This window comes from Scyliorhinus canicula, chromosome 25, assembly GCF_902713615.1.
Source record: "Scyliorhinus canicula chromosome 25, sScyCan1.1, whole genome shotgun sequence".
In the NCBI taxonomy this organism is placed as follows: domain Eukaryota; kingdom Metazoa; phylum Chordata; class Chondrichthyes; order Carcharhiniformes; family Scyliorhinidae; genus Scyliorhinus; species Scyliorhinus canicula.
The window spans coordinates 515,812-527,695 of NC_052170.1; the positions used below are offsets into that span (position 1 = coordinate 515,812).

General features: G+C 55.6%; 1 protein-coding gene across 1 annotated transcript; it reads right to left on the bottom strand.

Moving 5' to 3' along the window:
• Nucleotides 1-180: 180 nt before the first annotated feature.
• LOC119957228 (uridine-cytidine kinase 2-like) lies at nucleotides 181-6,660 on the bottom strand. The gene is made up of 6 exons (XM_038785066.1): nucleotides 6,551-6,660; nucleotides 4,623-4,782; nucleotides 3,990-4,086; nucleotides 2,181-2,323; nucleotides 1,713-1,810; nucleotides 181-328 (listed from the first exon to the last, which is right to left on the bottom strand). Exons 1-6 carry the CDS (start codon nucleotides 6,641-6,643, stop codon nucleotides 209-211), a joined length of 711 nt encoding a protein of 236 aa, XP_038640994.1. The 5' UTR covers nucleotides 6,644-6,660; the 3' UTR covers nucleotides 181-208.
• Nucleotides 6,661-11,884: the final 5,224 nt, after the last annotated feature.

Below are 11,884 nucleotides of genomic sequence, written 5' to 3' on the forward strand. Positions count from 1 at the left end.
GCTTATGCTACATGAAGAAGCAGAACACAACACTCCCGACTCCACATAGCCTCCCCTCACTCTCACCCTTCCTCTGGAATCTCCAGACACCCCCTCTGCACTTGTACCCCACCCTCCCTGCCACTTAGCAATTACCTCCAAACTTTGCTCCCCCACATACTCCAGCAATCCTTTCCACTCATGTTGAGGTTGGTAATGATCGCTCACATTAGCCTAGTCCTGTAATTCTGTGTCGGGGGACAGGGGCGGGGAGGGGGCGGATATGGTCCTTATACTCACCCAGGTTTTCCACCCCTCTGGGGATGATGACATCTGCATATTTCTTGGTCTGGAATGAAAACACAAATAATAATCTGCTGCTGTGCGGCCAACCGTACCGTGACAGTTTCACAACCCTGACTGAGCCAGTCTGCAACAAACAACTGCACCCTTCCTGCTCCTGTCCCGCCCCCTTCCTGCTCCTGTCCCGCCCCCTTCCTGCTCCTGTCCCGCCCCCTTCCTGCTCCTGTCCCGCCCCCTTCCTGCTCCTGCCCCGCCCCCTTCCTGCTCCTGCCCCGCACCCTTCCTGCTCCTGCCCCGCACCCTTCCCGCTCCGGTCCCGCACCCTTCCCGCTCCTGCCCCGCACCCTTCCCGCTCCCGTCCCGCACCCTTCCCGCTCCGGTCCCGCACCCTTCCTGCTCCTGCCCCGCACCCTTCCTGCTCCTGCCCCGCCCCCTTCCTGCTCCTGTCCCGCCCCCTTCCTGCTCCGGTCCCGCCCCCTTCCTGCTCCGGTCCCGCCCCCTTCCTGCTCCGGTCCCGCACCCTTCCTGCTCCGGTCCCGCACCCTTCCTGCTCCGGTCCCGCACCCTTCCTGCTCCTGTCCCGCACCCTTCCTGCTCCGGTCCCGCACCCTTCCTGCTCCGGTCCCGCACCCTTCCTGCTCCTGTCCCGCACCCTTCCTGCTCCTGTCCCGCACCCTTCCTGCTCCTGTCCCGCACCCTGCCTGCTCCGGTCCCGCACCCTGCCTGCTCCTGTCCCGCACCCTTCCTGCTCCTGTCCCGCACACTTCCTGCTCCGGTCCCGCACCCTGCCTGCTCCTGTCCCGCACCCTTCCTGCTCCTGTCCCGCACCCTTCCTGCTCCTGTCCCGCACCCTTCCTGCTCCTGTCCCGCACCCTTCCTGCTCCTGTCCCGCCCCCTTCCTGCTCCTGTCCCGCACCCTTCCTGCTCCTGTCCCGCACCCTTCCTGCTCCTGTCCCGCACCCTTCCTGCTCCTGTCCCGCACCCTTCCTGCTCCTGTCCCGCACCCTTCCTGCTCCTGTCCCGCACCCTTCCTGCTCCTGTCCCGCACCCTTCCTGCTCCTGTCCCGCACCCTTCCTGCTCCTGTCCCGCACCCTTCCTGCTCCTGTCCCGCACCCTTCCTGCTCCTGTCCCGCACCCTTCCTGCTCCTGTCCCGCACCCTTCCAGCTCCTGTCCCGCACCCTTCCAGCTCCTGTCCCGCACCCTTCCTGCTCCTGCCCCAAGCACCAATTCTGTGACATTGTAAAGAGAATCCAACAAAGCGCCGTCCTTCGGGGCCCGGCGTCCTTCGGGCCCGGCGTCCTTCGGGCCCGGCGTCCGATTGACTGGTCTGAGCACATGCGTTCATACTCACCTGTACCACAGCACCCAGACTTGCCTCAATCACCCAGCCGCTTACCTCCCACCCCCTTCACCCAAGGCATTGCTCACCGGAAGACAGAACTCCTCAAAGGCTGGTTTTACAAAGGTGGTGTACTGAGCCAGAATCTGCTCCAGGTCCCTCCCTCTCTCATTGATGTCTCTCAGTACTGGAGATGGGAAATACAAAAGATAAAATTGTAAAAATTGTAAAATAAATCTAGAAACAATGCATTCACCAGGAGTACTACACGGGCGCAGGAAGGAGAGTTCAGGCTGCTCCAGAAAAGAAAAAACAGGTAACCTTTATCGAGCCCCCTCACACCCCAACCCAGGCAGAGCAGGGAGTCAGTGATGAAAATGGAAGACCTTTTGAGGGACAACGCAGGACACGGAAAAGCAAAGGGAGTGAAGAGGAGCAGAGATGAGAAAAGCCAGTTTCCACACCATTCAATACTTCCAAAGCCAGATCTCCCTTAACCGCGGGGTCACCCAAACACTCCCCACAACCAACAACAGCGCTCCAGCCGTGTCTCTAACCTCTTCGAGAAAGCCGGGTATCTGCATCCGTGTCCACAAAAAGTTTCATCTGAAACAAATCCCTAATCTCCTGGGAATAGAAAACCAGGATTCCCTCGAAGAGGACCACATCTGCGGGATAAACCTGCACCATCTCCGCCTGCCTGTAAAACAAATTCCAGTCAGCCTCACTTCAAATCGACATGAACGCAGACAGACAGACCCTCAAAATCTTCCCCCATTAAATCAGATCACTCACCTAACTGAGATTTAAAACCCGGTAGGAAAACAAAGGTAGTAAGGAATTATATTTGGATTGGTAAACATTAGAAATAAGGTGTAGTTTTAAGCGGGTTTAATTTAATATTTCTGCGGCTGGAAGGGTAAAACCATGCTGGACTACGGTGTCTGTATGTGTGGGGGTTGGTCAAGTTCCAACTGGGTTTCTATTGTGCTTAGAGAGGGCTACAGTGTGAAAAACAAATAAAAGGCTAGAGAAGGATAAGCTGTTGCTTAGCAACAGGGGCCTGGTACAGTAGAGAAGTGTTTTTTTTTTAGTTTTAGTTTAGCTAAACTCTGTCAGAAGGAGGACTGGACAGCATGGGAGCTGAAGAGAGGCTCCCAAAAGTACAGGTTAGCGCTGTGACTCCAAAGGAGGTCCCAGGATCAGGACAATACGATTTCCCCAAACCTCCCCAGAATGGGGGTGGGGGAAACTGGGACGGAAAGTGTGTTTGAGAAATCTGGAGTTAAGTGTGCAGAGACTAAGGTATTGCTCAGAAGACTCAAGGAAGAGCAAACAAAGTGTTCGGAGTTAAAGGGACAATTGCAGCAACCAGATTTGAAGTGGGACAGCAGCCTTCAAAAGATAAAGCAAACGTCTGGTGCCATTTTAATCGTCTGGGATCCAGAGTTAACGCAATTGCCAGCAATTTGCTCAGCACTCACGACAAAGAAATGCTAACGGGGTTGGTGTAAAATTCTGGACTGGATTTGCTGGAATCCCTACAGTGCAGGAGGCCATTTGGCCTCTCCGAAAGAAGAGGACCCTCCGAAAGAACACCCTATCTCGGCTCACTCCTCCTCTCCTCCCCCCCCCCCCCCCCCCCCCCCCAATAAACCCGTGCATTGATCATGGTCAATCCACCCAAACTGCAAATCCTTGGACACCAAGAGGCACTTTAGCATGGTCAATCCAGCGGAGTGGAAGCTTTGTTTGAAAGTAATTTTTAAAACCTGGACTGGATGTCGGAATACAAACCGCTAAGGGAAAGCATCATTAGGAGAGAAGATTTTGAAGCACGTTTCTGGGAGTGGAGACTGGAAACTCTGATGGAATTATCATCTGAGGGATTCGGAGGAGAAATCCACAGGCACTAACTTGGGTTAACTTGGTATGTATTTGACCACAATCATCTTGTGTGCTTAAATAGGACTGTGTATAAACAAGGTCATTTGTAGCTGAAGATGTACTTTACAATCTATGTATTTGTTAAATTAAGGGATGAGTAGAGTATTGTGTAACAATCCAACTTTTCATGTTTAATCATTGTTTTTTTTCCTTGCTAAAACTAATTAGTGGTTCGGTGACTCAACCTTTTATAAAATTAAAAGCTAGTGTTTTGAGCCATGGTTGCAATCTGGGATCTTCCTGTCCAGTTATATCATCAACTGGGATCGTAACAAATGATTACCAACCAGCTGGCAACCCCAAGTGTTTAATTGGAAAAGAATAATTGGGTGCTCTAAAAAAACTCTTTTCTTTTTGTTAGTACGGCTTTAACCAGAATCAGTGGTCTGAGTGACAATTCCACATGTTCTGATACACACCGTGAATGTTCAACAAAATCGTAAACAGGAATTGATACGGTCTTGCCATCGATGATGTCCTTCAAGGTGTGAAGAATCAGCTCGTTATCAAACGCATCTATTGACAAGGGAAAAAAGTGCAAAATTAGCAACAAATAGAGCACGAGAATGACCACAATACACAAGTCAGGGAACCATCCGCTACAATAACACAGGCCCTGGTCAGAAATGCTTGGCACCACAACATTGCACTGAACCCGTCCTAGGCAACATCAACATTTAATATTTCATAAACAGCTCATTAATGCCAAGAATTCTTTTTTTCTAAATTTATTTAAAAAGGGGGAAAAAATTTAAAGGACCCAATTTTATTTATTTTTCCCTTAAAAAGTGACAATTTAGCGTGGCCAATCCACCTGCCCTATAACTCTTTTTGGGTTGTGGGGGTGAGACAAGGGGAGAATGTGCAAACTCCACACGGACACTGACCCGGGGCCGAGATCGGATCCTTGGCGCCGTGAGACACAAGTGCTGACCACTGCGTCACCCATAATGCCAAGAATTCTAATGAACTAACGTGGCAAGTCTTTTCAACCAGACGCCCACCACCCCTCTCATCCCATTGACCCTCTTACCCACGCTGCACGGAGATACCTGGATGATCGAAGTTATACTGTCCTTTACTGGCCTTGGCTTTTTGTTCTGTGGTCAACACCTTGTAGAAACTGTCCTGGCTGAGGATCACCACCTGTCTCTGCTGCTGGTCCACTTTATTCTGTCCCAACAGCTCGACAATTTTCTGACACACTGAGGACTGTGACAAAAACAGATGATTAAAGGAAATCTTCAATATCTGACGTTGCAGAATTCATCTATTTGTCAGAGGTTAAAAAGGCAAGGTTTAGCACAGCAGGCACCGCAATGACACCCAGACTGGAGTTCCACAACAGGGTTAGGAATTGAAGGCATGTCAGCAAATTACTTGCTGTATTTTCACATGTGGTGGGGAGCAGGGTCCTGACTGCCCCCAATCCAGCCACCAACTAACTGGGAATCACATTTGATGAGCCCAGTTTTGTTCTGTACAAAATGCAGCAGACTGTTCGAAAACAGGGGATGGGAAAGGGCACCACAAGATTCAGAGACACCACAAGCTGGGTCCGAAGGCTGACGCCAGGGCTCCTGTTGCAGTTGTAAACTGACCAATCTGTCCTTCTCGAATCTGGAACACAGAGCTGTATTTCCAAGTTCGCTAATATCGACTAAGGTTTCACAGTAAAGAGGGTGACTGGAGCAGAAAAGTACAGAGAGGCAGAAAAGAAAAGAAGTTCATCCCATGAAAACAAAAAATGTGGCAGATGGAATTTAATCCATGAAATTTTTACCCAATTTTATTGTCAATTAGTATCGATTAAAGTGACACATTAAATGGTCCCAAATAGTTTGATGCCATTTTGAGTACTGCATTCATGTCTGGGCACAGCAACTAGCAAAGGAGAATATTATAAAACAGCAGCAGTGCTTTTATATTATTATATGGATATATTATAATTGGGAGGGGCGCAGTAGATTCATCAGAATGATACTGAGGCAAAATGGTTACAACAGATTGCTCAGGTGACACTCCCTTGAGTAAAGACTGATAAAAGTGGAGCGTTAGTTATATCTTCATACAAAAGTTGGATCGATCGCTCTCCCTAAAGAAAAACACAGTAAACATTCAGTGGTGAAGGTGGTGTCTTCAGAAGGGGGAAAATACAGACTTAATGCTTCAGGTCAGTGATCACAAATATTTGCTGTTCCGCTGCAAAAAAGGGAGAGGCAAGGTGGGAGAATGGATAAGACGATGAGAGGCCGGACAGGAGCGAAGGGACATCCGGGACGACCAAACAGCCTCTTCCTGCTCCTGTATACTCTGGACTATTCCGTCTGACTGGGATTTGGAGCTGGGGAAAATAAATTGTCTCCTTAAAGGACAGACAGCTCACGGCGCCGAGGTCCAGGGTTCGATCCCGGCCCCAGGCCGTGTGGAGTTTGCACATTCTCCCCGTGTCTCCATGGGTTTCACCCCCACAACCCAGAGATGTGCAGGGTAGGTGGATTGGCTACGCTAAATTGCCCCTTAATTGGATAAATAAATTGGGTACTCAGTTCTCATGTTTGCGTTCAGTTTACAATCACAGACGGATTCAGAAATCCCCTCCTGTAGCTCAAGAGACAGTGCCAGTGTCAAAGAGGCCACAGCGCCTGCGCACCGCCTGCCCCCTCGCCTGCCCCGCACTGCTACCACGCTTGCGCACCGCCACCCTCACTGCCACCGCGCCTGCGCACCGCCACCCCCTCACTGCCACCGCGCCTGCGCACCGCCACCCCCTCACTGCCACCGCGCCTGCGCACCGCCTGCCCCGCACTGCCACCACACCTGCGCACCGCCTGCCCCGCACTGCCACCGCGCCTGCGCACCGGGCCCCGCTCTGCCGCTCGAGCCACGCGGCTCCTCATCAATCTAGAGCAAGCGGCCGCCACCCGCCCTCTGGCTCCTGGGGTGGGCTCCAGTAACCGTAACCGGCGCCAGCACCGACCTTCCCGCTGGCAGTGCCGCCGCTGACAGCGATGAGGAAAGGCGGGTACCCCTTCCGCCCGAGAAGCGCATCGACCGCCATCTTCGCCGACATTGCTGGCGGAGCCCGCGCATGCGCTCCTTGTATAACCGCCAAAGCGCGCTCTGATTGGTCACAGACCTTGGCGAGCCATTCAGCCCATCCCCCTGCTGATTCCCCATTCAGCCCATCCCCCTGCTGATTCCCCATTCAGCCCATCCCCCGCTGCTGCCCCATTCAGCCCATCCCCCTGCTGCTGCCCCATTCAGCCCATCCCCTCTGCTGCTGCCCCATTCAGCCCCTCCCCCTGCTGCTGCCCCATTCAGCCCATCCCCCTGCTGCTGCCCCATTCAGCCCCTCCCCCTGCTGCTGCCCCATTCAGCCCCTCCCCCTGCTGCTGCCCCATTCAGCCCATCCCCCTGCTGCTGCCCCATTCATCCCGTCCCCCTGGTGCTGCCCCATTCAGCCCCTCCCCCTGCTGCTGCCCCATTCAGCCCCTCCCCCTGCTGCTGCCCCATTCAGCCCCTCCCCTGCTGCTGCCCCATTCAGCCCCTCCCCCTGCTGATTCCCCATTCAGCCCATCCCCCTGCTGCTGCCCCATTCAGCCCCTCCCCTGCTGCTGCCCCATTCAGCCCCTCCCCCTGCTGCTGCCCCATTCAGCCCCTCCCCCTGCTGCTGCCCCATTCAGCCCCTCCCCCTGCTGCTGCCCCATTCAGCCCCTCCCCCTGCTGCTGCCCCATTCAGCCCCTCCCCCTGCTGCTGCCCCATTCAGCCCATCCCCCTGCTGCTGCCCCATTCAACCCCTCCCCCTGCTGCTGCCCCATATAGCCCATCCCCCTGCTGTCCCATTCAGCCCATCCCCCTGCTGTCCCATTCAGCCCATCCCCCTGCTGCTGCCCCATTCAGCCCCTCCCCCTGCTGTCCCATTCAGCCCCTCCCCCTGCTGCTGCCCCATTCAGCCCCTCCCCCTGCTGATTCCCCATTCAGCCCATCCCCCTGCTGCTGCCCCATTCAGCCCCTCCCCCTGCTGCTGCCCCATTCAGCCCCTCCCCTGCTGCTGCCCCATTCAGCCCATCCCCCTGTTGCCCCATCCCGCCCATCCCCCTGCTGCTGCCCCATTCAGCCCATCCCCTGCTGCTGCCCCATTCAGCCCATCCCCGTGCTGCTTCCCCATTCAGCCCACCCCCCTGCTGCTGCCCCATTCAGCCCATCCCCCTGCTGCTGTCCCATTCAGCCCCTCCCCCTGCTGCTGTCCCATTCAGCCCATCCCCCTGCTGCTGCCCCATTCAGCCCATCCCCCTGCTGCTGTCCCATTCAGCCCCTCCCCTGCTGCTGTCCCATTCAGCCCCTCCCCCTGCTGCTGTCCCATTCAGCCCCTCCCCCTGCAGCTGCCCCATTCAGCCCCTCCCGCCACTGCTATTCCATTCAGCCCATCCCCCTGCTGCTGCCCCATTCAGCCCCTCCCCCTGCTGCTGCCCCATTCAGCCCACCCCCCTGCTGCTATCCCATTCAGCCCCTCCCCCTGCTGCTGTCCCATTCAGCCCCTCCCCCTGCTGATTCCCCATTCAGCCCCTCCCCCTGCTGCTGCCCCATTCAACCCCTCCCCCTGCTGCTGCCCCATTCAGCCCATCCCCCTGCTGCCCCATTCAGCCCATCCCCCTGCTGCTGTCCCATTCAGCCCATCCCCCTGCTGCTGTCCCATTCAGCCCATCCCCCTGCTGCTGCCCCATTCAGCCCATCCCCCTGCTGCTGTCCCATTCAGCCCATCCCCCTGCTGCTGTCCCATTCAGCCCGTCCCCTGCTGTTGTCCCATTCAGCCCATCCCCCTGCTGCTGCCCCATTCAGCCCATCCCCCTGCTGCTGCCCCATTCAGCCCCTCCCCCTGCTGCTGCCCCATTCAGCCCCTCCCCCTGCTGCTGCCCCATTCAGCCCATCCCCTGCTGCCCCATTCAGCCCATCCCCCTGCTGCCCCATTCAGCCCATCCCCCTGCTGTCCCATTCAGCCCATCCCCCTGCTGCTGCCCCATTCAGCCCATCCCCCTGCTGCCCCATTCAGCCCATCCCGCCCCTCCCCCTGCTGCTGCCCCATTCAGCCCCTCCCCCTGCTGCTGCCCCATTCAGCCCCTCCCCCTGCTGCTGCCCCATTCCGCCCCTCCCCCTGCTGCTGCCCCATTCAGCCCCTCCCCCTGCTGCTGCCCCATTCAGCCCATCCCCCTACAGTCCCATTCAGCCCCTCCCCCTGCTGCTGCCCCATTCAGCCCACTCCCCTGCTGCTGCCCCATTCAGCCCACCCCCCTGCTGCTGTCCCATTCAGCCCCTCCCCTGCTGCTGCCCCATTCAGCCCATCCCCCTGCTGCCCCATTCAGCCCATCCCCCTGCTGCCCCATTCAGCCCATCCCCCTGCTGTCCCATTCAGCCCGTCCCCTGCTGTTGTCCCATTCAGCCCATCCCCCTGCTGCTGCCCATTCAGCCCATCCCCCTGCTGCTGCCCCATTCAGCCCCTCCCCCTGCTGCTGCCCCATTCAGCCCCTCCCCCTGCTGCTGCCCCATTCAGCCCATCCCCCTGCTGCCCCATTCAGCCCATCCCCCTGCTGCCCCATTCAGCCCATCCCCCTGCTGTCCCATTCAGCCCATCCCCCTGCTGCTGCCCCATTCAGCCCATCCCCCTGCTGCCCCATTCAGCCCATCCCGCCCCTCCCCCTGCTGCTGCCCCATTCAGCCCCTCCCCCTGCTGCTGCCCCATTCAGCCCCTCCCCCTGCTGCTGCCCCATTCCGCCCCTCCCCCTGCTGCTGCCCCATTCAGCCCCTCCCCCTGCTGCTGTCCCATTCAGCCCATCCCCCTACAGTCCCATTCAGCCCCTCCCCTGCTGCTGCCCCATTCAGCCCACTCCCCTGCTGCTGCCCCATTCAGCCCATCCCCCTGCTGCTGTCCCATTCAGCCCCTCCCCCTGCTGCTGCCCCATTCAGCCCATCCCCCTGCTGCCCCATTCAGCCCATCCCCCTGCTGCTCCATTCAGCCAGATCAAGACTGATCTGATCATGGTCAACGCTTTCCCACCTTAGCCCCATAACCCTTGATTCCCTCACTGATTAAAAACCTGTCTCTCAGCCTTGAACATACGTAACGGCCAAACCTCTACAGCTCCCTGCAGTAAAGAATTCCACACATTCTTTGCTCTCTGAGAGAAGAAATTCCACCTCATCTTTGTCTTGGATACTGCTGGGGGAGATGGCTGTGAAGGGAAAGTATCAACTTCATGGTACCACAGAATTATCATAGAATTTACAGTGCAGAAGGAGGCCATTCGGCCCATTGAGTCTGCACCGGCCCTTGGAAAGAGCACCGTACCCAAGGTCAACACCTCCACTCTATCCCCATAACCCAGTAACCCCACCCAACACTAAGGGCAATTTTGGACACTAAGGGCAATTTATCATGGCCAATCCACCTAACCTGCACATCTTTGGACTGTGGGAGGAAACCGGAGCACCCGGAGGAAACCCACGCACACACGGGGAGGATGTGCAGACTCCGCACAGACAGTGACCCAGCCGGGAATCGAACCTGGGACCCTGGAGCTGTGAAGCAGTTGTGCTAACCACAATGCTACCGTGCTGCCCATACCATGGGTGGGTCCGTTGTACAAGATGGGAGGCGGAAGAATATAAGGGCTATAGTGGTAGGGGATTCAACTGTAAGGGAACAGACAGGCATTTCTGTGGCTGTAAAAGAGATTCCAGGATAGTATTTATACGATGAGGGTGAAAGGCAGGATATAATATGTCAGTTACAGGATGGCAGTGAAAGGTGGTATGTATAATGTTAGGGACCCCTGGTCAGCTCTCAATAATGGCTCAGAGACTGAACGAGAGCCACACCTTTTTTAAGTTTGAAGATGCTGCGGAAAGTTTGATTCGTGATAATGTAAGAAATAGGGCTGGAGGGTGTCACAGCGGCTCAGTATTCAGCACTGCTGCCTCATGGCGTCAAGAACCAGGCTTCAATCCCATCCAGCCCTGGAGACCTATCCACCTTAATGCTTGCTCCTTCCTACTTTCTTTATATTCTTCAAGGGCTTTGTCTGTTCTCAGCCTGTACCTGACAAATGCTTCCTTTAGGACGAGGCTCGCAATATCCCTGATTACCAAGGTACTGAAACTTGCCATACATATCCTTCTTCCTCACAGGAGCATGCCAGTCCTGAATTCCTAACAACTGACATGTGAAAGTCTCCCACAGGCCAGATATTGATTTACCCTCAAACATCTGTCCCCCAATCAGGATTCTTCAGTTCCTGTCTAATATTGTTATAATTAGCCATCCCCCAATTCAGCATTTTCACCTGAGGACTACTTTTATCTTACCCAATAGTAACTCGAAACTTACTGAATTATGGTCACTGTTCCCAAAATGCTCCCCTACTGAAATGTCAACCATCTGACCAGGCTCATTCTCAAATACCAGGTCCAGTCCCCAATACCAGGCCCAGTCCCCAATACCAGGTCCAGTCCCCAATACCAGGTCCAGTCCCCAATACCAGGTCCAGTCCCCAATACCAGGTCCAGTCCCCAATACCAGGTCCAGTCCCCAATACCAGGTCCAGTCCCCATTACCAGGTCCATTCCCCAATACCAGGTCCAGACCCCAATACCAGGTCCATTCCCCAATACCAGGTCCAGTCCCCAATACCAGGTCCAGTCCCCAATACCAGGCCCAGTCCCCAATACCAGGTCCAGACCCCAATACCAGGTCCAGTCCCCAATACCAGGCTCATTCCCCGATACCAGGTCCAGTCCCCAATACCAGGTCCAATCCCCAATACCAGGTCCAGTCCCCAATACCAGGCTCAACCCCCAATACCAGGTCGGTCCCCAATACCAGGTCCAGTCCCCAATACCAGGCTCATTCCCCAATACCAGGTCCACTCCCCAATACCAGGTCCAGTCCCGAATACCAGGTCCAGTCCCCAATACCAGGCTCATCCCCCAATACCAGGTCGGTCCCCATTACCAGGTCCAGTCCCCAATACCAGGTCCAGTCTCCAATACCAGGTCCAGTCCCCAATACCAGGTCCAGTCCCCAATACCAGGTCCAGTCCCCAATACCAGGTCCAGTCCCCAATACCAGGTCCAGTCCCCAATACCAGGCTCATTCCCCATTACCAGGTCCAGTCCCCAATACCAGGCTCATTCCCCAATACCAGGCTCATTCCCCAACACCAGGTCCAGTCCCCAATACCAGGTCCAGTCCCCAATACCAGGCCCAGACCCCAATACCAGGTCGAGTCCCCAATACCAGGCTCATTCCCCAACACC